Consider the following 25,257-nt stretch of genomic DNA (forward strand, 5'->3'; position numbering starts at 1 on the left):
AACTGCCCCAAGAATTGGAGGCATGGGAACCTCCTACTAAGAAGGGCACTCTTTTGCAGTATGTAGATGATTTATTAATAGCAACCGAGACAAAATGGGAGTGTATCGAGTGGACTGTAAGCCTGTTACATTTTCTTGGACTAAATGGATATCGAGTCTCTCGACAGAAGGCCCAGATGGTTCAACTGCAGGTAACCTACCTGGGATATGAGATCTCCGGAGGGCAGCGAGAGCTGGGGACTGAACGGAAGGAAGCTATCTGCAAGACCCCACCACCTCAGGTGGTAAAAGAACTCAGGACCTTTCTAGGAATGAGAGGTTGGTGTTGATTGCGGATTTATAACTATGGAATGATAGTAAAGCCTCTTTAAGAACTTTTGAAGAACAATCCCACCCAATCAGTGCAGACAAAAGAGGCTCAAAATGCTTTTAGCATCTTTAAAAAGGAACTCCTGAGAGCTCCAGCTTTGGGGTTACCGGCTATTACCAAACCCACCTGGCTCTTTTCTCATGAGAAACAAGGTGTAGCCTTGGGAGTCCTGGCCCAACGTCTGGGACCCCATAAGAGGGCAGTGGCTTCCTTCTCCAAACAACCAGACCAAGTGAGCAAAAGCTGGCCAGGGTGCCTGCGAGCGGTGGCTGCTGTAATACTTAACATTGAGGAGGCCCGGGAATTCACCTTGGGCCCGAAGATGACAGTAATGGTCTCTCACACTGCATCCGCAGTCTTGGAACAAAAGGGAAATCACTGGCTCTCCCCGTCTAGGTTCCTGAAATACCAAGCTATCCTTGTGGAGTCTGATGATGTTGTAATAGAAGTCACTAACGTTGTGAATCCAGCTTCTTTTCTCAGTGACACGACTACAGAGCCATTGATTCATGACTGTTCGGAGACCATAGAGGCTGTGTGTTCTAGCAGGCCCGACCTGAAAGAGGAACCTATGGAGGATGCTCAAGATTCCTGGTTCACAGATGGTAGCAGCTTCGTCCGACAAGATACCCGTAAAGCCGGATACGCGATCACCACCATCGATAAGGTAATGGAATCAGCGCCTCTACCTATTGGAACTTCAGCTCAAAAGGCAGAGATCATTGCCCTGACTAGGGCACTGCAACTGGCAGAAGGGAAGAAAATAAATATCTGGACGGACTCTAAGTATGCCTTCACGGTTATGCATGCTCATGGGGCTATCTGGAAAGAACGTGGACTTCTGACAAGCCAAGGGAGACATCTTAAACATGCAGAAGGAACGCTCCGACTTTTAAAGGCAGTACAACTACCGACCAAAGTCGCCATCATGCATTGCCAAGGACACACGAAGGGTAACACTGATCCAGAGAGAGGTAATAGATTGGCTGATCTTGAGGCTAAGCAGGCAGCTGAAAGAGACCTAGGGGATCAAGTTCTAGCTTTAATTCCGACTAAGAGAAATACTGAATTAAGTGAACAGGAAGATGTTAAATATAGTGAAATAGATCAGGAATGAATATCGGAACTTGGGGTAAAAGTCCCTTCTACAGGATGGGCACAAACGAAAAATGGAAGAATACTACTACCCTCTACCTTGATTTGGGGTCTAGTTAAAGCAGAACATGATAAAACGCATTGGGGAGCAGACGCGCTATGTAAATACCTAAATCATAATTGGATAGGGAGGAATTTGTATACTACTGTTCAACAGGTAACACGACAATGTGAAATATGTCTAAAGAATAATCCTAATACAGGAAATCGGGCACAATTGGGCACAACTGGAAAAGGGAATACTCCAGGAGAAAATTGGCAGATTGATTTCTCTGAACTTCCAAGAAAGGGGGATTATCGAGACCTATTGGTACTAACAGATTCCTTTTCCAGGTGGCCAGAAGCCTTCCCTTGTAGAACAAACAAAGCAAGGGAAGTAACCACGGTACTGTTAAATGAAATAATACCTCGGTTTGGAGTTCCTGTGGTCATTTCCTCAGATAGAGGGCCGCATTTTTGTGCACAAGTTGTTCAACGAGTGAGCAAACTATCGGGAACTGATTGGCAATTACATACCCCATACAGGCCACAAGCAAACGGACAAGTAGAGAAAATGAATCATTTAATTAAGCAACAAATTGCTAAAATATGTCAAGAAGCTAATTAATACTAGTAGCAAGCATTGCCAATAGCTTTGCTCAGAATACGTGTAAAACCAAGGGCGAAGGAAAATCTAAGTCCTTTTGAAACATTATATGGAAGGCCGCATCACGCTGGATATAAAGGGGAAGATCTGAATCAAGTGGGAAATTCTTATCTACAGAATTATCTTATACCTTTGGGAAAGCAGTTGAAACAAATTACTAATAATGTATTGGGAACTAGAGCTAAAGGTTTGGATCACCCAATACATCCTTTCAATCCTGGAGACTGGGTTTATATTGAAACTCTTTCAGATGACCCCGTCCGAGAAAAATGGGATGGGCCATATCAAGTGTTGTTAACGACTTTGACAGCCATCAAGCTACAAGAATGACCGGCCTGGATTCCCTATTCCTGTGTGAAGAGAGCACCTCGCAAAGGATGGACTTCTGAGCTGATAGGACCATCTAAACTCAAACTGCACAGGCAGAATGAGGGTTAGTAATGTGTTGGTATCGGTAATGATAGGTATTGCCAACGCATGGGAAGAAAATGATTTATTGTAAGCTGTCTGCAAAAGAATTTGCAGAAGGAACAAAGAAAGAGGGGAATTGTAGTAAAGAATGGCTAACTAGCCTTTAGAAAACCAGATTTTAGAAAAGAATTGCTGACCAGCCTTTAGAGATAGGAAGGAAGGCTGATTTGTACTAACCCTTATGCATATCTCCATTGCTGACTAACTAACACTTTAAAGATAAGAATGAAGCAGAATCCGCCAAGCGAAGGACACCAGGTGGAATCCTCCCATCAGACTGTGGGGCTCAAGGAACACAAAAGAACACAAAAGACTAAGCAGGAGAGAGAGGGAGGGCAGCGAGCAAGAGCTGGTTCTGTGAATTGGAAAAGACCCAGGACAGTTCAGGGCATGCGCCACAGGACAAGTTCAAAAGTTCAACCCTGAGGAAGACTCAGACCTTCATCCCCAACGACCACCAAGGACCCCCCACGGGGGGTGTAACTTGGGCGGACTGAGACGGGACTACGGGAGGAACTTATGTTAATGCATTCCTGGAAATAAGCAGAATAACCCACCCTTTTCTTAGAAATGTAATGAATAACCATGAAAGCTGTAAATATAAGGCAAGAACCCTAACGCTTGGGCGCGCACGTATGGAAGGAGCCCTCCCCCGTGCTGCCCGGCGCCGCAATAAAGAATCCCTGCTGAATAACACTGACTTGTCAGTGAGTTTTCTCGGCTTCACTTTTCGTTACTCTTTACCAACCCTATTACCACACAACAGCGTTCTGCACAAGAGAGATGAGCTCCCTTACCTCTGGGTGTTGAGGCAGTAGCGGGCCTCCCGGTTCCCAATGTTGCGAACCAGCAGGGTTTTCTGGGTGCTGTGCTTGACTGGACAGACAGAGAAGTTCAGCTCGTCAGGGAAGTCCAGGATGGCTCGGGCACCAATCGCTCGGATAGGCACAATGAACTTTTCCCTTTCTGTGATGCAGATGAGCTGGTGGAAATAATCCTGCAGGGAAGGAAACAGTCCCAGCACAGCCCATTTAGTACCATCTCCATGGCAGAAGTAAAACTGCTGTTTCCTAGGACTGCAGCAGCAGCGTTCAGCAGTGCAGTGGTGCTTTTTAACTGAATGACCTTTCATTCCAGCAGCATGACTGGGATGGGGCTGGTCACTTGCAGAGAAACAAGCCCGTTGATTCGCCTGCTTTCGCAGCAAGCTAGCAGCACCAGGTAGAGTTATCTGATACTTTGATCCTGAGGCACCAAAACAGAGTAATTCCCCGTGAGGGATTACAGCAGTAACAGAACCTGCTTCGATTACCACTGCAGGCTACTAAAGGCACCGCTAAGAACCCAGCTGTGCCACAGCACTAACTCCAGGCCCAGCAATGCAGCGACCTCGTGGAAGCTTGGCAGGGGATGCTCAGGTACAATTCCAAAAGGACTTGCCCACAGTCCGTCTTTGGTGACATACTGAACAAGCTGGACATAAGAATTGTTCTAATGCCAGGCGAGTGTAGGGTACCTGTGTATGCCCCACCCTTTCCCAGAGTGTTACGGGGACAAGGCTGGGGACACACACCCTTAAAAAGCTATCTGATCCCTCCCCCCACCCCAGAACTGGCTCCCCTCACTACCCAAACTATGGAGATATTTGACAAGTACTTAAAAGCACCAACAACTCCACCCCTGCCCTCAGCAGCCTATTCCAGCTCCACCCTAGAGTTTTTCCTGTGTCTAATCTCAATTTCCCTTCAATTCTCATCCAGCCTCAGGGGACATAGGAAATAGCCTTGCTTCCTCTCTGCTGGGTGGCTGATGCCTCCATCAAGTTGCTCTTGTCAGGGCTCTAGAAGAAGCGACTTGGTGCCTTGATACAATTTTACTGCCTTGACTCAGGAGCGACTTCGCTCAAGTCAGATTTGCCCCAGGGAAGAGCAGATTTGAAGCAAGAGAATTCTATAAACCGACCCCACAACAGCAGGACTCTCCAGCCCTGACAGAGGGGTTTGGACTTGCATCCCAGGTCACTGGGTTCTCCCCAGTCCCTGTGGATCACGGTGCAGCAGAGATGCAGAGGTTGTTCAAAGGCAGCACTCATAAGCCTTCCCCAACTAAAACACAGATACTCCGCACGCCAGCGACCGGCAGGCCAACGCAGGCGGCTTTACAGGGCCGTTTCCCAAAGCCTGCCCCTCTCTGCCAAGGGGCTTTCAAGGTGCTGTGCGCCTCCCGACTGCGCTGTCGATGCATTTCCAGCTGAGCTACAGCACTCTGGTACTTCGCTGCCTCACACGTCATCAAGCACGAGACAAAACGTTCCATTTGTACAAAATTCTGATTCTGCTGTATAAATCCCCACGTGCTCCTCACCGAGCAGCGTGCATCCCCCTCCCGGTGCCCGGCACAACCCCTGCAAAGAGCACAAAACCCAGGTGGGCAGAACCCGCCGGGGTGTTGAAGCTGTGCAGAGGAGCTCTCGCTGGCAGAGCTCCCTGCTCCAGACACCAGCCAGTTCAAGGGTGAGACAAGGCACAAAGTATGGGACACTAGTGCTCTTCGGGGTTCTCTCGCCCTGCTTCTGTCTGTGGTGATGGTCATGTGTTGCTCTGCTGCCTCTCTGAACTTGAAGAGCAGCACTTTGCCCTTCATGGGCACCAATTTACCTCTTCCACCCCAAAAATGGACACTAATTAATGCTAATAAATCCCATTTTAAAGGCACCAGGATCCTTTGCAAAACCTACCTCAGCGAGATTAAGCTCTTTTGTCACTTGGGTAGTTGGGAGAACTGCCCTCGGCCAACATCATTTTTACCCTAAATATTAATGACGTTAAATAATTTCTCAGTCCCTCCAAAGGAACATATTCTTTCACCAGCATGGGGAGCTAGGCACCACAGGGCATTTCCTCTCCAGTTCTCTATATCCATGCTGTCTGAGGGTAGGACACAGCGCTAAACTAAAATCAAGCAGCAACCGAAAGATGAGAAAACAGGTCCACCCAAAGAAATCTTGCACCTCTGGCCCAGGGCAGAAACATCTGCTGGCTCAAAGCTATCCCCTGACCTGCCTCTCCAACAAAGTCACGCTGAGTGGTAGCAGGATGCTGGTGGAAGGAATCAACCTGCCTTTGTTTCCCTGCGACGCTTCCTCCCTCCCATGCCATGTACTAAATCCTTCTGTACTAACAAGCCTCCAGATAAGAGCACTGACCCTTCCCATCACAGCACTGACAATCAGACTGGCCAGGGCCACAGCACTGGTGGTCAAACCTCCGAGCAGCAGCACGACGTGTTGGGCACGGAATAGGGGCCTGTCGGCAGAGCAACCACAACGCCAGGCGTGAGGACCCAGGCACCCCCCAGGCTCTGGGGTGACGTGTCTGCCTGCAGACTGTACCTGCCCCTTCATTTCTAGCCGTGCTCTTTCAGGCAGAGGTCTCACAGTCACCTGCAGCACACCAACCTCCGGCTGAGTTACAGACACCCAGAGCTCAGCGTGCCTGTGCCAGGCTGGCTCCCTGCTGTGTGCACAGCCCACCCTCTCGCCCAGACTCCCAGCTGGATCGCAGGCAGGCAAGTGCCCTCAGGGACAGCACAGCTGCAAGGCCTGAAAACAGAGGGTAGGAAAAAGCATCATCTTCGCTCCAGCCCAGGGTGAGGCAGGCAAGTGGTTGCCAGATGGGAAGAGAGAAAAGCTCTCTGGATCTATTTGTTCCTCTAGGATTTTCCAGAATAATTAAACCCCTACCAGTGAGTAGAGAGATGGCTAAACATCTTATCAACACCCCTCCCTGCCCTTTTCCTACTGTTCCGTGTGCATCTTCCCTCGCAAGCGCTCAAGAAAGCGCAGGCAGGGAAAGCACAGCCCGTCAGTCCCCACCGCAGTGGCTCGCAGCACCACGCAATGCCAGGGTGTGAGGAGCTGCAGCCTGCCCGACCACAGCCTGCAGCAGACCTCACAGCAAGGGGTGGGCTATCCCAGTGTGCAAGAAAAAGGACACTGTTCATGTTCTGCTCTCTCACTACTGTGTCCAACATGACATACACTAAGGTGACTCCAGTTTGCAGAGGTAGTGGTCCTCAATCTCGCCAGGCTCGCTTTGGGTCCTCCAAGTAACTGGTCGCTTTTAAACAGACTTTTGTATTTATAGGTAGTGGAGCAAACCCATACCTATGCAGCAAGGGACAGATACTAGAAACCAACATCTTGAGAGGCTGCTCCACCGCAGACAGTGGACTCTCACGCCTGAAGCCAACAGACAGTAAATGTTCCAGCACTGAAGATAAAAACAGTCTGAAGCATGTAAGAGCCTTCAGCTTACGGGAGCATAATCTTCACCATGGGGAAAGAGTTTCTCCCAGTTCCAGCTCCAGCGCGAGCCCCTGCAACCAGGAGAGTTCCCAAAAGCCCACACCAGCTGCCCTCTTCCAAATCCAACCCCCCAGGGTCACCGTCCGCTGAAGGCACCAGTCTCCGGGGACCTCCAGCCTTACCTTGTTCTCGTCAGGGATGAAAACGATGCGGAACGTTGAAAGCATGCCAGGGGCTACCTTACGGCACACGTTATTGGCGCCGATCAACTTGAAATAAGGGGAGCTCTCCAAGACGACCTTCAGCAGCCGAGAAACCTGCAGGAAAGACATGAAACTAAGATTTTGCCACTCGCGGAAACATGAGAAGAGACCTGGCCTTGCCCTGGTGACATCCTTCCTTAGCCACCCCTCCCAAGCACTTTTAGCTCCAGAGGTACACGCACATAATACACAAGGGTGGACCTGAATCCCTTCTGCCTGGCCAAAAGAGTTCTGTGCCCTGCTGTGAAGGACTCCCCAAGCAGGTAAGACACCGGCAGTACGCAGATATAGAACCTGAATCAAGTCATCCCCGTATTCACCAAGCCCAAAGAACCTGCTTGTTTCTGCCTGCACGCATCCATGCAGTCATGCCTCCAGAGGGAGAATGTATTATCTGAAGGCAAAATAGTGTTTGTTATACTGGGACAAGGAAGAAATTCACTTCTAACCTACTGGGTTGGAGTGTGACAGTCAAGCTGCAGGGCTAGAGTCATGCAGGCAGACCAGTAAGAGACAGAGATCCCAGATATTGTGGCCTTACTGGGAATAAAAGCAAACCTGAAGAGCAAGAGGAGGAACACAGGAAGGCAAAGAGACGACCCCAGAAACAAGATGGCCAAGAGAACTTAAAGGGGGCTGTAAAGAAGCAAGGGAGAAGCAAGACACTCTCAAGGACAGGTTGATGCAGAAGATCAGAGCAGTCAACTTGCCAAAAGGATGGGAAGCCAGAGGACCCCCCAAGCTGTGCCTACCAATTACGGGCTTCAAAGGCATTTTCTGCCTTGAAAGACAGGACCAGCACTGACTCACAGTGGGGTTTCGTTATGAAAAGCCAGTCTCTGCTCTCCAGAGGCTCTTGCTGCCTGGCGATTGTAGCCAGGCAGCTGCCAGTGCAGGCAAGCCAGATTTAGGGGTATTCCTCCCCACACCCAGCAGTCCCTGCAGGCACCCTGCTGCAGGTTTCTGCCCTCTGGGATACCACGAGCACAAAGAGAGCAAAGAGGCATTTTCTAGCACACAGATGCCAACCCCGGAGTACCAAATCTCATCTCAGAACGGCTAAAACAGGCAATTTTGACTGACAGGCAGCTTTGATGAGAAACAAACCCACCCAAGGCTTGGGAAAAATGGAGGTTCATTCTGCACCACTCATCCGAGCCTGACAACCCACGGCCAAGGCAGTCCTGAACTCTCCAAACGCCCTTTGCTCCCAGCAAAAGTTCCAGGGCAGTGTGTTCCAGGAGCCAATTTCACTCTGCAGACAAATGTTTTGGTCACCAAGTCCCTTGGGAGATGAGCACACGTGGCCAAGACCTTCAGCAAAAGCCACCCAGATCATCTCTGAGGGTGGCGAGGAGCAGCCTGAAGATAGAGAAGCCATTTTTCAACACACAGGTAAGAGCAGTAAGCATATGGCGAAACACTTCTGTATTGGAATGACTCCAGAGCCTCTGTTTGGAATACACTTCGCTGTTAGCCAGATTTTTATGGAGCAGACAACCTCGTAGTAGAAGTCAGTATTCAGAGGAATCTGGGAAACGGGTGAGAAAACTTTGAGACAGAGCACAACGTTGCTTTTCTCCAGGATATTACCAAAAGCCAACAAAATTAGAATACAAAAACCTCTCTTGGCATTATCACCTCTATCTTTGTGTACTTAGACATGCCAAGGATTTCCCTTAGAACTGATCTTACTTTTACCCCACTGCTGTCCAATGGTTGAGGTCTTACTAGCTTCAAAACTAATTCACTTTGAAAAAAATCAACAGGTCCCACACTGCTTCCCCTTTACAGGGCAGACAAACCCCAAGGTGCAGCTCGACAAGTTGATTTTTTTTTTTTTACTGGGAACAGCAGAAATGTTGAGGCACAGGTTCTTTTCCACTTGAGGAAGCGTGAAGAGAGCAAATGAACTGTTTGCCAAGTACCAGCCAACAGGCAAAGTCAGACATTTTGAAGTGTCACATGGATAACGGAGCATCTGAAGCCAAAAGACTTAGTGGGAATAAAGCAGAGCCATAGGAAAAGGAAAACTGAGGCACATTTTAATTGGAAAAGAGGATACCTACAGGAAAGAGTGCCCAGGATCAGTCTGGACCACTCGAATGGTATCCCTTGGGCACGGGCATCCATGCTGCACCTTTCTGATGTTCCCAGGCTGAACACCGGGCCAGGAACGGCACAGGACTCTCCAGGAATAACGGAGGGACCACACCTGCATCCTTCCTTGCCAAAGGGTCTCCCATTTTCAACCGTCTCCCTGTCAAAATCTGTTCTCTCAGAAGCTACTTTGACTTCTCTTGCTGTTTCTCCACCTGCAATATGCCCTGACAGCTTTTTTTTGTCCACTTGGTTGTTTCCCCCAACAGGCAGATTTGGAGAGGGGGTCCATGCACCGGCTCTCAGGTACAAGTCCATCTCCCCATCTTGCCCTCCTCTCATGTATACCTCTTCTTCTTCCTTACAAACAGTATCTTTAATTACACCTTTCTTCTTCTGACCTTTCTCTGCTTCCAGTACCCTGACTGTTCAAGACAAACCCTTGCGCACACAATGTTCTCTCCCAGAGCACTTTTTAACTCGGCTCCTTTCCTCCCTCCTGTCTTTTCCCACCAGTTGCTCTTGGCGCAGGCCCCACTTGAGGAAATGCTTCCCCTGCTGAAATTCTAAAGGTCTCCGTTTTCCTATTTACAGAGGAACAAATTTGCTGACATTTTTCATCTTTTCCCTTCTCAGCTTTCTTGGGAAATCTCTACTTGACAAAACGAATCATTTTAAGGTGCAGACCTTCAAGAGCACATTACTCTGGATGGGCTGTGGCTCTCCAAAGGGAAAGCAGAGAGCCACGTTGGCTTAGAACAACCTGAGCAGAACTGAATTAAGCTTAGCAGGAACCTCAAGTGGCACCTAAAGGCCTCCCACCGCTGCTGCTGAATCAGTCTTTCCCCACCGCTCTTTCAAAACACCTTTCCTGGAGTGCTGATGCCACTAACTAGAACTCTTTCCATCAGGAAGCTGAGAAGACTCAGCCCCTGTGCTTTGACAGGAAGCTGCACAGAGGCAGCTCAACAGGCTGGGAGAGGCAGAGATGTCCTGCCAGAAACCGAGATTAACCAAGGAGCCACCAGCACGTGGTGCACACTTGAGGTAAAGCACAAGAGCAGGTAGAACTGTACAGCCCTCAACACCCCATCAATCCAGGGCTTTCAAGGGGAAGGATGCTGACTAGAAAAGCTCCTTTGGCTAAGATACCACCAACGCCTGGCCAAAATCAGACGGAGAATCCCCACTATGGGAAGATTTCCACCATCTTGCAAAATAAAGGTGGAAGACATTCCATTCTGGATGCGCTGTGCTGCAGCAGGTACCTTGCTATGCCGTACACCACGGGAACTGCACTGCTCTCCTCTTCCAACACAGTGCTAGACCTCCGCCTCCCAGCACTTACCTTGTCCTTGTTCCTCAGAACCAGGGGCACTTCGTAGACCTCATGGGGGACGTAGCTCTGGAATACCACCTCTGATGGGAATGGCTGAAATGAGCTCTGTTCCGGGTCAACTGCTGAGAACTGGAGATGCAAGACAGAGCAGTGAGAGTTCAGTTGCTGGCAGAAAGATTCATGAAGGAGAATCCTACACTACCTTGATCTCCAGGGAAGTATAGTCTCTGGGTGACTACGTCTGCCCAGCTCACACCAGGGAAGCGGCAGCTCACCCACCTGTGTTCTGAGCTGATCAGGTTTCTGGACCACGTTGAGCACGCTCAAGCTAAGAAGCTCTTTTGGTAGGGGTTTCGCCAGGTTTCCGTCTCCAAAATGGAAGGCAGCACTTACCTCCAGCAGAGCTCTGCGCTAATGTGGTCACACAGCTCCAGAGCACTTGCTGCCAGAGCCGTGAGCACTCATGGAGCAAGTGAAACCCAAGAATTTACAGGAGACTCCATGGGAGACAATTTGGGGGTAATCTTTGAGACAGAGAGACCGAGTCCCACACATCCCCAATATCTTTTTGGATATTGGAAACCAGGAAGAAGAGAACAGTACCAGAGGAGGTAAGGCAAAAAAAAAAAGTAACACACTAACTAGGAAAGACAAGCGAGGTGAATGCTGGATGCTGACAGGGCTCAGCTCTTTTCTCAGCATTACTGGCCAACCTGAGTAAGACTGGACTTGGTATCTCCTGTTTCCATGAGCTTTAAATGGATCTGCTATTGTATTCTGTTATTGCTGCTTTATTTAACACCACTGCGGAAGCATGCTGAAAATACACACAATCAGCAAATGCTTACAGAGCAGAGGCGTTACGTTGAGAAAAATCCTCCCTGCTTTGTCTCCCCTCAGCTGCACTGTCCCCCCTCGAAAGGCACAGGCAGGTCTCCTGCCTCTCCACAGAAGTCACTGTCACACTGAAGCCAGCAGCTGCAGCACACCGCCAGTTATTTGTGCCCTCATCTGATGCCCTCCCAACCTCCCGTGCTGACCAGGGCAATCCTGAACCAATTGGTTACAGGTCTCTTGCTGGCAATTTTCCACTCAACAGCCTACCTCGGTGACCTACCCACTTGGACTGTGTTACACTGAGCAGTTCTGCAAGAAAAGCAGCTTTAAACATACATCAGAGCAAACATGGACCCAGATAAAGCACCTCCACTCCTCTCTGCCCGGGGCAATTCCCCGCTATACCTGGCAGCCTGCAAAATCCAACACCCTGTACGGGTCCCACACGTTGTTCCAACCCAAAGCACTAATGCAACTAGTTTTGTTAAATCCTGAGTAAACACCACAGGCCCTCAGCCTGCAAAGGCCAATGCTGCCACCACCCAGGGAGTCCTGTGACCCCAAGCATTTGACAGTGACTACACCAAAGCAAGAGGCGGCTATTTCAGCAGGATGGAACACGGCAAGCTCATGCCCTCGTGTCCCGCCCCAGCCTTCCCCCAGGATCGTGCTGTCAGCAACATCAGCTAAACTCCAGCAAAACCCACCAGCTTCAGCGGAGGGTATTTACATCGGCTTAGTGCAGATCAGGACTTCAACCTCTCACCAGGGAAAAATGTTTTACCTTTCCCCCAGCAGAAGGAACTCCACCACCACCAGCGGTTTGAAAGGACAGCAGGACCTAGTCACTGAGGTATTCAGATAAGCTGGAGGCAAGGCTGTCACAAGCACGCCTCCTCTTCACATGTCACATCAAACAGCAAGGAAAAGGGCAGGAAAAGGCTACCTTTGGATGAAAGGTTTCACTTCTGTCTAGAAGATGGATAATCCGGGGCCGCCTCATCTCCCGAGTGCTGGCCAGCCTCTGCTTGGTGGTGAGAGACATCTCCTTCAGGAAGGCAGAGGGAGTCAGCTGAAATGCAAAACACCAGCAAGATGTACAGAAATGCCTTTGTTCAGGAAGGCTTTTCTCGTCAAGTGCCACTGATGAAAAATTTGGGATCACAGCCACTCGCATAGTCCTGGAAGAACCCTACGTCACCTGCTGAAATATTTAACATCAGTAAATTAATGATATAGAGCAGAATACACATGCCATAACCAAGTGGCTCTGTCCCATTAGCTTCTTCATGATTTGGTGTGACATTTTGGGGATTTCTGCTCTTCAGGCACTGGTTTCCTCTTTAGTTTTGCTGGATCGAGCCAATGACCTTTGAAAAGAGTGGGGAGGAGTTATCAGAAATCCCCCAACTCCACCCTTGCACAATGCCAACACGCGTATGGAGACGTCTCTGCTGGGTGCCTCAGAGGAAAGCAGAACAGCAGTGTTGTGCCAAGACGGAGGTGGAAAGGAATGGGTCCGAGTTTTAGTTCTCTCTTTTTAATTAGCACTTGCTCTATCTCTGTTCCGGCCTCACAGACCCCTCCACAAAAGTATACACAGATACCTCCTGGACAGAGCCTCAGCACTAGGTCATCTCCAGTCAAGTGAGCTCCAGTCAGCAAAGGGGACATTTGTGGAAGGGAAGGAGGAATTGCCCTGACTCCACTGCTCTTTGCAGGGCTGGATCGGGGCTCCACAAAGAACACAAGCTACAAACAACTGGTTTGCAGCCTGTTCTATCTGGGAGCAGCAGGTGTCAAGTCTTCAGGCAGAGTTGGAGCAGCCCACCACATGCCCAGCTGCCTGGATGGCAGCTATGCTCAGAGCAGCACTGGCAAATGCGCCTGCCCAACAGAAAATACCACTGCCCACGCCAAGAGGATGGAGAGAAGGACACGCTCGTGCTTCAGCCATTCCAGTGCAATGCCCAGTACATCCGTTTAACTCCGCTCCGGCGGCACATCCAGGCAAGACTCTGGACTTTCTCTCAAGCAGCACACAGTCCATCCCCCACTGCACCATGGCAGCCACCTCCAACAGCAGCATGGCAGCAAAGAGATGGGGAGGGGGTGGCTGGCTTCGCGATGCTGCTTCACAACAGGGGGGGCCGGCAGAGGAGGGAAACACGGGCAGTTTCCAGCCTTAACCAGCTCCTACCTGGCCTCAGCAGGTACTTACAGTTACAGGCTCCTCTGCCTCTCTGACCAGCTTCGGATTGCAAGGTGCTACCACTTTGCTCTGGAATCCATTGGCCGTTCTGGAGGACCCCATGGAGCGACGGATCCTGGCAGCAGCCATGTCTCAGCTCACCTGGAAGAAGCAACAAAGGGACTTTGACAATCCAGAGTCCCCTTCACGGCAGACCCAAAGGATACGCCTGTGTCTCCAGGCTGGGGCATCCTTCATAAGCGCAGAACGTTCAGGCCTCCCCACCCTGCTTCAGGATCAGACCATAGCAAGTGGCAGAGTTAAAATTCATACAAGTAAAACCCCAGAACAAACATTCCGAGCCAAAACAGCCTGCTGCTGTGCGTGCAGTCCCACAGGCCACACACCCACCCCAGCGCCTGCTGGCATTTCTCCCCACACTTTCATTACTTTTGGAACTCCATTTACTGGAATGATTATCCAAATCTCTAATATCCAAACTGTCCTCTACTACTCTTTTGGTGGGAACAGAAGCAAGGTGTCACTCAGCTGCTTCACTTTGCAAGAGCAGCTGACCTGACTTTCTGCCTGACCCTACTAAGTGCTCAGACTGTTGTGAACAACCTTAACCCCAGCAACTGCTGCTGCCTCGAGCACTAACAAAATCAGACCACTTTCCTGCTTTGCAAACCAAAATGTCCACCCTTTGTGCAAGAACCCTGGGGATGTTTCTCACTAATGGAGCATCGAGTTCAATACTCTGATGAAGAACTAGAGTTTCTCAAGGCTAACTTGGTTGTTTAAAGTTACAAAAATTATCCAGCAAATATGGCTCCTGCCAGGCATGAAATTACCACAGTGCCCAAGACCATTGCTCCACGGAGAACAAGGGCCCTAATTTTCACTTATTAACACCCAAACTCAAGGCTCCCTACAGGCATTACAGAGCCTGTACCAGCAGCATGAAACCATTGAAGGAACCTGAGCAACTAGCTCGAATAGAAATGCAACACACGTGAAAACAGGGCCACTTCAGGCTTTATCCTAATGGCAGTTCTCCAGCATTCTTATCCTACAAGTAGCATGGGGTAACAGGTCCAAGGGCCACTCTTCTTCCAATCACCAGCCTGCAGACCGCCTCCCTTTGTTGTGTCACACAAAGTGGGGGTGCAAGAAAGGGCAAGAAGACAACTCCAGAAAGCAGGTCTCAAGCACCAACAAAAATCAAAGATATAAACATGTTCAGCATTTACTAAGCACTACTTTGGACAAGAAATCATTTCCCCTCTCCTTCTGGCTAACTGGACCAGGGAACGGATGGATTTGCCCACTTTTCTGGGACTTGACAGACCAGTGCTCTCAATCCCAGCTCTACTCTAGAATTTTTTTAGATCTTGACATTGAGTAAAATCACAGATCACATTCCCTCCTGCTTCCATTCTTTCCTCATCATTTTTTGTGCGGACTTGCTGTGTACAGCAAGACGTCATCTACACAAAGATGACCATTCCCTTCCCCTCAAGTCTCACCCACATCCTGCACGCAAAGCAGCAACTTCACTCCTTTCCTCCCAAAACAGCTACAGTACTGCACGTGGTTGTGGTACTGGGCCTTTAGAGTTTCAGGGAACAACAAGGTTGCCGTTTCCTTTAGTTCTTGCAAGAAACAAGAGCACAGCACTGTCCTACGGATACTAGGACCTGCTGCAGCAAGAGCTAGGATTTAAAGCTGGAAGTAACTCTTTTTCAAGAGACAAATCTAATGGGGATGATACAACATTAATCTGGATTTCAGCGTTTTATTACTGGGTCTTGAGAATAACTGGATGATTTGTTCCAATTTTCTAACTGCAATTTCACTTCACTTGAAATTCATCCTGTTCATCATGCCCACAATGCTTATTTCCAGAGGGTTTCCAACCTTCACGCCCCCCATCCCAGTCTTACAGCTTCCCCTACCCTCTAGCCCTGGAGTAAGGCTCTCCCACAGCCCCACTGCCCTAGAGCCTCCAGGGATCAGCCTCCCACATTAGAAGGAAAGGCGCAGAACTACCAAGTCAGACCCATCTCTCTGCAGAGGCAGGACAAAACAGCACCCACAAGACAGCACGCCTCCAGCCCAGCACCCCTGTCTGGTGGGGGGAGATCTCCATCTTCCCCACCTCAGACAGCCCTCCACCGCCCCCCCCCCCGCCCCGCCCCGAAATTAAGGAAGGACTAGAAATCCCCATCTACTCCAGGCTCAGGGCACAGACAGCTCTGGCACCTCAGGTTTCGGTTCAGAGCATGAATGCCCTGAGCCTGGGCAGAGGAACCAGCTGGGCCAGGACACAACAGCTAACACCACCTAGAAAAGCAATGAAGAAATACGCCCAGGGCTGGGGCAGAAATTCCTGACATGTCACAGAAACCCAGATGTGGCAGAGCAGGGTGCCAAGCTGAAGATCACCAAGGACATCCAAGCTTCAGCCTCCTCCCCAAGGCTCCCTTTACTCCAGTATCTACAGCTCAGCTAGAAGACTCTACCACCCCTGCAAGCTCCACAGCAATTTTACAAGGCATTAAAAGCCCTTCTACCTCCCCAGACCTGCTCTTAGACCAGGTACATAGTTAAATCCTGCCGAGTATCACAGAGCTGCTGCCTCCCGGCTCTTGGCCCTCCTGCCAACAAAACTGCCTCCATCCTGCCCAGTGGCCACACACCACCTCAGGACACGTAATTCATACTTCTCTGGGAGGAGCCACTACACAATGTGTAGCGCCCAGCATTGCTTCCTGAACCCCCAGGGGCTATTTGGTGGCTGTGAACAGCTGGGAGGGACAGGAGCAGGCCAGGGAACCACGGGTGTGACCGTGCACCCACCGGTGCAGCAATAACTGTCACTGGGCTGGCGGCCGGGGAAGAAGCTGATACGAGCACTTGGATACGGCCCTAAAGCGTCCCACTCCCTTTGTGCACATGTCCAACAGCTTCCTTCTCTAAAATACAACTGAGCAGCTGTCTGAGGACACTGGGCTGAAAAAGACAGGAAATCAAGAATACACAGCAAATTTCTTAACAGACATTAATTAAAAAAAGGGAATTCCATGTAAAGGCACAGCTTTGTGTCTACACAGATCCTGTGGCTGGCACTATGCCACGTGCCAGTGCCCTCATTTCAAGGGATCCCACGTCTCTTGGGCTCAAGCAGCAGCACCAGCCTTAGAGCTGCTCTGATACCAACCGATTGCCCTCCGAACTTAAAGGCTGGGTGTATATCGGCACACTCTGCACCACAGTACGCTCGACTCAGCTTTTCTGTAGGAGCACAGACTGGTGGCTGAATCTTGCCTCAGTGTACACCATAAACCCTCTTTCTTCTTCCTTCTGCAAAGACAAACCATCTCTCTCTGGAGTAATTGGTTAATTTGCCTTTCTAGTACACTTTGCTGGAAGACTAAGACAGGAGATCTGTTAAACGTGAGAATCAGGGTGCTATGTGAACAATTTTGTTCAGTTAAATCATTTTGCCCTGTTCAGGCTTAAGTAGCAAGATCACATTTCTTGCCTAGAAATCCCCTCCTTAGCTGCAATCACCATAGAAAGAGCATCTCAAGGAAGCCAGGAATGGAAAAGCAGAATTTCCAGGACTAATCTCTTGCCCCTCCAGCCCACTGCTAAGTGGCTGAGGGCTTTCTAAATCAACTCTTGCTACCCAGGAAGTCCCACCTGCCATCTTACCTTTATATTCCAGTCCTTCTGTATTTTATCACTTAGGTACTGTCATCCTGCACTGTAATACAAAAGCTCTACCATAGCTGAGAAAATTAATAGGAGCCTGGTGTTATACCTTCCTGATATTTCTTTTCATGAACATCAGCTGTCAGCTGACAGTGAGATGGACCAAGCTCCCCTTCAAGGGTCTGATGGAGCTTCCCCACTTCTACACACTGTAATTTACAACTGTGGCTCCCGCCTTAAGTATTTACAGTTTACTATTACTACTTTCCCTTTCCCAGCTGCTTCCCCCAGCATCTGCTCTCTGCTATCCCGGCTTTGCAACTTTGCAACTCCTTTTTTATTTACTCTGGGTCTCCCCAGTGCCCCCCTCCTCTCCCAGTCTGCCCGGGCACACTCACACTGGGCCCTGCAGCCAGCCAGGCCGCTGCCCCCGTTCCCACGGCAACAGGGCCGGCCCAAACACTGCCATGGCGACGGGGGACAGGGCTGCTCCGGCCCGCAGAGGAGCGGGGGCTGCCGGCGGGCCCCCTGCCCCAGCTCGGCGGAGGGGCAGACCCGGGAGCGCGGCAGGAGCCCAGGCTGCCCAACGGCCCCCGACAGCCTCAGCAGGGAGCTCCTGCCCCCTCGGGGCTGCCCCGGGCCCCCCAACCAGCTGCCCCCCCCGGCTGTCGGGGCACGGGCACTGCAGCCGCCCGCCCAACAGGGCCTCCCCTCCCAGCACTCCCAGCAGCGCGGGGGAAGCGCCCAGCGAGGACACTGCCTCCAACACACCCTGCGGCTGCAGCCCAGCCACAGCCCTGCCCGGGGCAGCCCGACACCGAGCAGCGGCGGAGAAACTCCCGGCAGAACCCGCAGGGGGGCTCCCGGCTCCCAGAAAGCGAGCCAGCACCCTGGACTGGTCAGGAAAGACCCGCACACCGCCGGGAAACACCCACTATGTCCATGGAACCTAAAAATCGAGTCACACACAACCCACAGGTGCCAGCGCTGCCCTCAAAGGGACTGTCTGCTTTCCTCTCCTGCACACTTTGGCGTAACCTGGATCCCACTTCAACCAGCTCACCTGCCTTGCTGGCACCCCCACCTCCCAGCCTGCCCCTGGCAGGGCTCCCAGCACAGGCTGACACCGATGCACAAACCAGCACAACCGACCTTGTCATTCTCAGGGAAGCACTGCAATAAATAAACCCTGATCAGCACAGCCCAGCAGACACAGCTCTAACCTCTTCCCTGAGCCCAGACTCCCCCTCCTGCCCTCACTGAGGAGCTCCGGATGGGCTCTCAGCTCCAGCCACCTCTGCTCTGCTCACCCAGACGGATTCCACCTGACTGCCTCTGCCCAGGGCTCTTGTGCAGGGCCTGACACTAAAGCGAGTCAGTGCTTGCTGAGGTTTGCTCAGATCCCTCATGTTCATTTCAAGGCCAGAGATGCTGCTGCAAGGAGGAAAACAGCCAGCAGTTTCCACCACAGGGGAAAAATGAAGTTGCCTAAGATGGCAAACAAGAGCACTTCCAAATGGGATTATCTGGAGATTAATTCCTGCTTCGTAGTGAGCATCACCAGCATTTCATTAAGAATCAGTCCAGGACACCTCCAACCCTTGGGCAAACGCCATGGGACTGCAAAATGTGACATGATGATCTAGAAGAACAGGTCCTCTGTTCATCTTCCCCACAAGTCCTCTCCAACAAAAAGGCTCCTGCCTAAATAAGCAGACCCGAGAAGACCCACAGTCACTAACGCACTTCACTTGGGAGGGCGGCATTGTGTTCCCGGGCAAGAGCAAGCCTTCGGGCAAGGCTCACCCTGTTCAGGACACCCTGCAGGATGCAGAGGACTGCAGCCGCCACTTTCTGACCCAGTGCTGGGCTTCACCCTGCTTGGAGATGGAAAAGTCCTAAGACAGACCGTCCCTCTCACAGACCTTGCTGCCCAGGTACACAGGTGTAGCTGAGACAGGGAAGTGGAGAGAAGACCAAGCCTCTTCCAGGCTTCTTCCTCAGGACAGGGCTGATCAGTCCCAAGGCAGCTTGCAAGCCAGCCACAAAAGGAAGCGTCAGCCACCGCCCCAGGGGAGACCCACACTTTCCAAAAGTGAGCCCAGAAGCTGAATTTCACACCGTCACACATGCTCAGGACCATGGGCTCAGGGGAGGTACAGGGTTGACATCACTGCCCCCTCTCCATTCCTGGGGCTGTACATACCCACCCCTGCACCCTCCTCAGGGACCAACAAGTTCCCTCGCCAACACCCTCTCTGCCCCAAGAGCTCCCCTCTCTTTTCCTTCACCACATCCAACGGTCACCATCAAGCCCAGCTCGGAGCCATCATGCCCCATCACACTCCCTCTCACCTGGCTGCCTGCCCTTCTGACTCCAAGGACACATTCCAAGCAGCACAGCCTGCGGCCAGGCCCCGGGAAGCGCAGAGGGGATCACACTTGCGCACAGCCCAGGCAGAAGCCAGCCAGCCACCGCAGCACTTCAGACAAGACACCCTTCTCCACCCTAGCAGGGTCTGACCAACCCAGGCTGTTGGCCCTGCTCTCTTCAGAGGCACAGGTACCGCTAGTTCATGGAGGGAGCTGCTCTACAGGGCTGAAAATCCTTCCCCCTTCCCCTGGGAAAGGCAGTTTACCCAGCTCCCATCCCCCTCGCAGACCCCAAGGAGCATAGAGCCCAGGGCAGCAGGCAGGCATGTTGCATTATTAACCTCTCCTTTGCTGCAGTGCTAGAAGGACACAGAGCACTATCAGCCAGCGTCCTCAAAAGCCCTGCTGCAGGCTCTGAGGTGAGACCTGACAGCACAGGCACTGTCTCCTTCTGAACACCAAAACCAGAGCCCCCGGGGGGGTTGAAACATCTTTCCTGTCATCATTGCTGCACTCACCAGATCAAACCCACAGAGTAACTGGGCTCACTGGGTCTTGCAGAGGACACGGAGCTGCAGCAAAGGCAAAGACAAGGGCTGCAACGAGGATTCAGCGAGAGGAGGGAAGCGCTGGCACAGGCAGCTCACACGAGCAGATGGGAGCATTCACTGCTCCCAGGTTAGCCCAGCGCTCGGTTAAAGAAGGGACTGACAGCGACACTCCAGTCACTTGAGCTGCTATCAGAACGCTTCCTACCGAGCGACTGCGGGGAGTGACTGCGGCGAGATCACTTACCCAGCTGCAACTTGATGAAGTCACAATCATGACGTCACAATAGGCAGCCCGTAGTCCTCTTCAATCCAAGCAGGGTTCGTATTGGTTTTCTTCTCAGAAGGAAGGAAAATAAAGTTGGCTCATTTAACCACGTTTCCCCTGCCTTCCTCTGAGCAATGCAATCCCATATTGCAGGGGGGAACACTGACAGTTTTGGATAACATAGACCTCAACAAACAGCCCTGCGTTTGCTTTCTCCCTTTTTATTCCCATGACAGGAACCAATTTTATTTCCTCACTTTTTGCTTATCTTATATCTCACTTCCAACTCCTGAACTGCTTCGCTACTCCTTTTCTAAATCAAGACAATATTTCAAATGCCCACATTTTTGGAGACCCTGACATTAACTGTGCAGCCATGAAATCCAAAAAGCGTAAATTGGTTTTTCCCCACTGCTTTTTAAAACAAAGTCAAGTCCTTGGCCCCAGCAAGTGTAATGCCTCCTAGGTTTTCTTTTTCCTTAATACTATGAAACCATTTAATCCAGCCAGTTGTCTTTGTGTAAATACAGAAGAAAATTTATAAGCTTCAAGACATTACTCACGCTTCAAGGGGAATCTCTGACATAGAGGTTAGCAAGGCAGTAACTGAGGCTGTGATTGCCAGGAGACAATGCCACAGGAAGATGGGTAGATTTTGCATGGAGGTTCAGGCCTGACTCAGCAATGGCACCTCAGCCTAAACAGGAAAGCTGACAGACGCCAAGGGCACTGATCACCTACGCAGTTACCGCATGGTTCGACAGTTGTTCCTGGGGCTGAGACTCCCTTGATCCCAACTGTCTCGGCCTCATGTTTCCCCTGGCAGCTAAAAACCATCTAAACCCCCATGATACTGAGGACAGAAACATGCTGCAGTACCACCACACGGTAGGACGAGGGCTTAGTGGTCTTTCACAGTCACAGAGGCAGAGCAGGGGTCAGTCTCTCCTCCTTCACACCCAGCTCTTTTCATCTGGCAGGGTCCTGCCGGGGCATTCTCCATCCCACCCAGTGCCATGGGGCACCACAGGCTGGGGAGCACCAGGCCCTCCCTTCCTCCACCCAAGGCATAGGACATCCTTCAGAGCCTGAGCACACGGCAGCTCTCTGCTCCTCGGCACCACGCGCATTTAAAACCGCGGCGATACCTGAGCACCCCCAGCCCAGCAAGACCCTTCGGTGGGCAGCTCCGAGGGCCACGCTGAACGCCACAAGCGGTCCTCCCTTCCAACTGCTCCAGGCCAAGAAAAACACCTTCACCTGCTTAAGCCGGGCCACAGCAGCTTGGCTGGCATTTGCAGCTTCTGGCATCACTTGGCAGCTCCATTTGCAGCAGGACGAGGCTCCTTGGCTCCCGGCTTCACAGCGAGTCGGGCGTTCACAGCCCCAGCAGCTCTCACCCCTCTCCTGCAGGGGACTGTCAAACACCAACATCTGCGTCTGTGATTTGAAGCCTGGCAGAGGAAGATTAGAAAAAACAACGGTTGTCAGTGGGACACGGGGAAGGGACAAACCCAGCCCATGACACGGGTTCCAACATGAGCCCACAGGAGCCCCTGGCACAATCCCAGCAGCTACGAAGCACCACAGGGTGTTCAGCAGCAGCGCTGGGAAAGGAGGAGCTGGTTTTATTTATCACTTGGGAAGCACCAAAGGGACAAGCTGGTCTCCTTGCCACTGCCAGGCCAGCTGGGGCAGCTCCCTGCAGCACACAGGGCTGTGCTGAGAGGTGCTGGGACAGCCTGCAGGCACCAGCCCTGCTGTGCAAGAAGTGACAACCCGAAGCAGGCACTAAGAAAAAAAATGTCAAAGCTGAACGTGGCTTTACCTGCTCTGGGCAGTTGCCTTCACAGGCCAAATCCAACCATGCAACAGCCACAGTGGCCGAGTTTGAACTCAAGCAAAATCCTGAAGCGATTCCCGATTTGCTCAAGGAGGGACTGCTGGATCCCCTTTTGCTTAGGCAAGTATTTGGCTGCATTTGTGTCCAAGTCTTTTGCCAAAAAGACTGGGAGTTTTGTTAAAGAGTAGCTACGCAGAGGCTGTCCTGGGCTGGAACCTGAGCCAGGGCTTTCTGGTTTTTAAACAGGGCACCTACTGCATCCCTTAAAAGAGCCTCTGCTCTCTGCCGTGCGTGTACCACCAGACTCTACAGCTTTTACGTGATCCAGGCCTCCATGCCGACCCCCAGCACATCACAATTTGGCAGTGGGGTCAGAGGGGCAGGTTTTCATTTTCCACGTCGAGATTGTCCAAGCTGAACTGTTAAATGAGTTCCTCGGGTTCTGCCTTTGAACTGATTCCCATCCTTCACATGTCCCAAGAACTACCAGGAATCAAAGAGCCAGCAACAAAACCAGCCCCAAGCATCTCCTGCAGATTGTTCTTGAGAGAAACCGTCGCACTCATGAAAGCCCAGCTTTGGAATAAATATATGGACTCAAAAGCAGAGGGGAAAATCCTTCAAAACACAAAGCAGGAGTGGAGCCACTCAGGAAATTAAGCGTGGTTGATCAGAAAAGCCAATCGGTCTGTGCAGAGAGCACCAAAGGCCTAAAATTGAACCTGTCAAGTCGCTGATGTCATTTAAAACAGCTGGGATTTTAGAAGACAAGACAGTAGCCACATTGAAAAAACAAAGATGAGGATAAGAACATTAAAAGACGGGCACCCCAGTGGGTCCAGGAACAGCCGGGTTTGCATCTCTGTGACCGTCAGCACAAGCACCTCTGAGTTTCAAGGCTCGGAGTTGCAGGACAGACCCACCCGACGCAGAGCTGCCAGCCTCACTGCAGAGTTCTTGTTTCCCCTTACCAGGTCTGTTACAGGAGCAGCTCCAGCGGGTGCAGGTTTGATTTGAGCAAGCTCTCTCTGCCAAGGATGAAAGCAAGAGCCCAAATACCCCATTTGTGACTTCCTCTCACATTAAAAAAATCTTCCTAGTGCACTCTGGCACCCGATCCCATTCAAAGGGAAGAGAGGGAACCGATGGAAACGTGAAAAGAAGCTGACAGCTGCCAACCACTGACCCCATCTGACTCCATCCCTCTCCCCGCTGCAGCAGGAGCACAACTGGCTGCTCTTGGAAGGACAGCAAGGCCAGCAGGAGACAAGGAAGATTTCAGGCGGGCAACAAACAGCAGAAGCAGATGAAATCTTGGTGAGTAAGAGCTCCTTTTATCAGGAAGAAATTCATCTGCAATCAGGAAAGACAACACATGAGGACTGTGCCTTGTCTGGGAACCCTCCTGTCCCTGCAAACAGTGAGGAGCGCGGTGCTGGCTGGAACAGCCGTGGTCCCTGAGGCCATTCCAGCATGCCTCTGCCCCCAGGCACCAGCAAAGCCAGCAGCAGAGTCCCAGCACACAAGCTGGGATCCCCAGCAGGGCCTGCAGGAATCTCACACTCCTGTCTCTCAGCCTACTGAACTACTGCCTGTAGTTCAGGCAGTCACGCGTGCTAGGAAGCCTCAGCAGACCCAGCTGAGGTCCTGTACCCAAGACCATGAGAGAAGGTACGTCTATCCACCACCCTTCCTTTCAAGGGGTTTGCTTCATTCCTGTCCCCAGAGCATCCCCCTTGGGCTCCTCCAGAGACAGCCCTGCAACTTTCCCTTATCAAGCAGCACAGGGACTCCCAGGGCACCCAGGCCACAGAGAAGCCTTCCCCATTTCCTTACCCAACCCAAAACCTTTCTCTCTTTCCCATAGGCAGGAAAAATCCCCCCTCTCATGTCAGAGGTAGCACATAACATAAACTAAGGAGAACACTGAAGGTCACCAATTTGCACCCATCTATTACAGCTCTGCCAGGGATCAGGCAACGTGTTTCATCTCTCAGGGACTCAACTTTCCTACCTACGAGGCAAGTCCAGCAATACTGATTTGGAAAAGGCAAAGTCACAGGGACTAGCAAAGAGCTCACATTCACCACCATGCTGTGAATATATGGAGAGGCTGATCTGTCCTCCCTCTCTGTAATTAGCCTCTCTCTAATGCCTGAGCAACCCAACATTTTTAGCAATGTAGAATAAGCTTGCTTGGTAGAAAGTAGTATCTTTTACCAGACTGACTTGATGGGAACAAAAAGCATTCCTGACAAACCTTACCTTACCCATCTCCTGACAGCACGCTGGCTAGAGCAACAGAGCTAAAACGCGCGCCTGCAGCAGCTCTGAAAGACGGGGGGAAAAGCAGCTCAGCTTTGTGGCTGGAACGGCGATGACACTGCACAGGAAAATGAAGGTTTAAGTTTATTATACATCAGCTTTTCTCCAGCATCTGCCTACAAGCAGGGTCCTGTCCCACAGAAGACGCAAGGTGTCATACTGCACATGTGCTGTGGGCGTAGATGCCCACCACATCTGCAGTCAGGTTACAGCTGCCTGCCTCCTGCCTTGGTCACCCACCTCAAAACCTTGGAGAGGGAAACTGAAGGGCACCGAGCATCCAGCTGGTGCCTTCAGCCCTCAGCATCCTCTCTCTCTCTAAAGAAAAACGGAGCAGGGCAAGTCAAATTATGCCCAGGCACCAGGACCTTCTAGAGGCATCCATCAGCTGAATGTCTACCCAGAGACAAATACCCACAATTCCTCTTTAGCACAGCCTCGAGGCAGATACCTTCTTTTAACCCTCCCTGGCTGCTGCTCCCACCTTTTTGACTAGGAACTG

At 51.2% G+C, this 25,257-nt stretch overlaps 1 protein-coding gene across 1 annotated transcript in view; it reads right to left on the bottom strand.

The window, feature by feature from the left end:
* LOC147413516 (axonemal central pair apparatus protein HYDIN-like) overlaps nucleotides 1-13,801 on the bottom strand; it is a 69,222-nt gene extending 55,421 nt beyond the window's left edge. Inside the window, exons 1-5 of the mRNA XM_086478741.1 lie at nucleotides 13,709-13,801; nucleotides 12,434-12,559; nucleotides 10,660-10,779; nucleotides 7,131-7,265; nucleotides 3,440-3,639 (exon numbers count right to left, since the gene is read on the bottom strand). Of these exons, the coding sequence (XP_086334867.1) occupies nucleotides 3,440-3,639; nucleotides 7,131-7,265; nucleotides 10,660-10,779; nucleotides 12,434-12,559; nucleotides 13,709-13,801 (674 nt within the window). The remainder of the gene's footprint in view (nucleotides 1-3,439; nucleotides 3,640-7,130; nucleotides 7,266-10,659; nucleotides 10,780-12,433; nucleotides 12,560-13,708) is intronic.
* Nucleotides 13,802-25,257: the final 11,456 nt, after the last annotated feature.

This window comes from Leptosomus discolor, chromosome 27 (assembly GCF_034619465.1).
Source record: "Leptosomus discolor isolate bLepDis1 chromosome 27, bLepDis1.hap2, whole genome shotgun sequence".
NCBI classification, from domain to species: domain Eukaryota; kingdom Metazoa; phylum Chordata; class Aves; order Leptosomiformes; family Leptosomidae; genus Leptosomus; species Leptosomus discolor.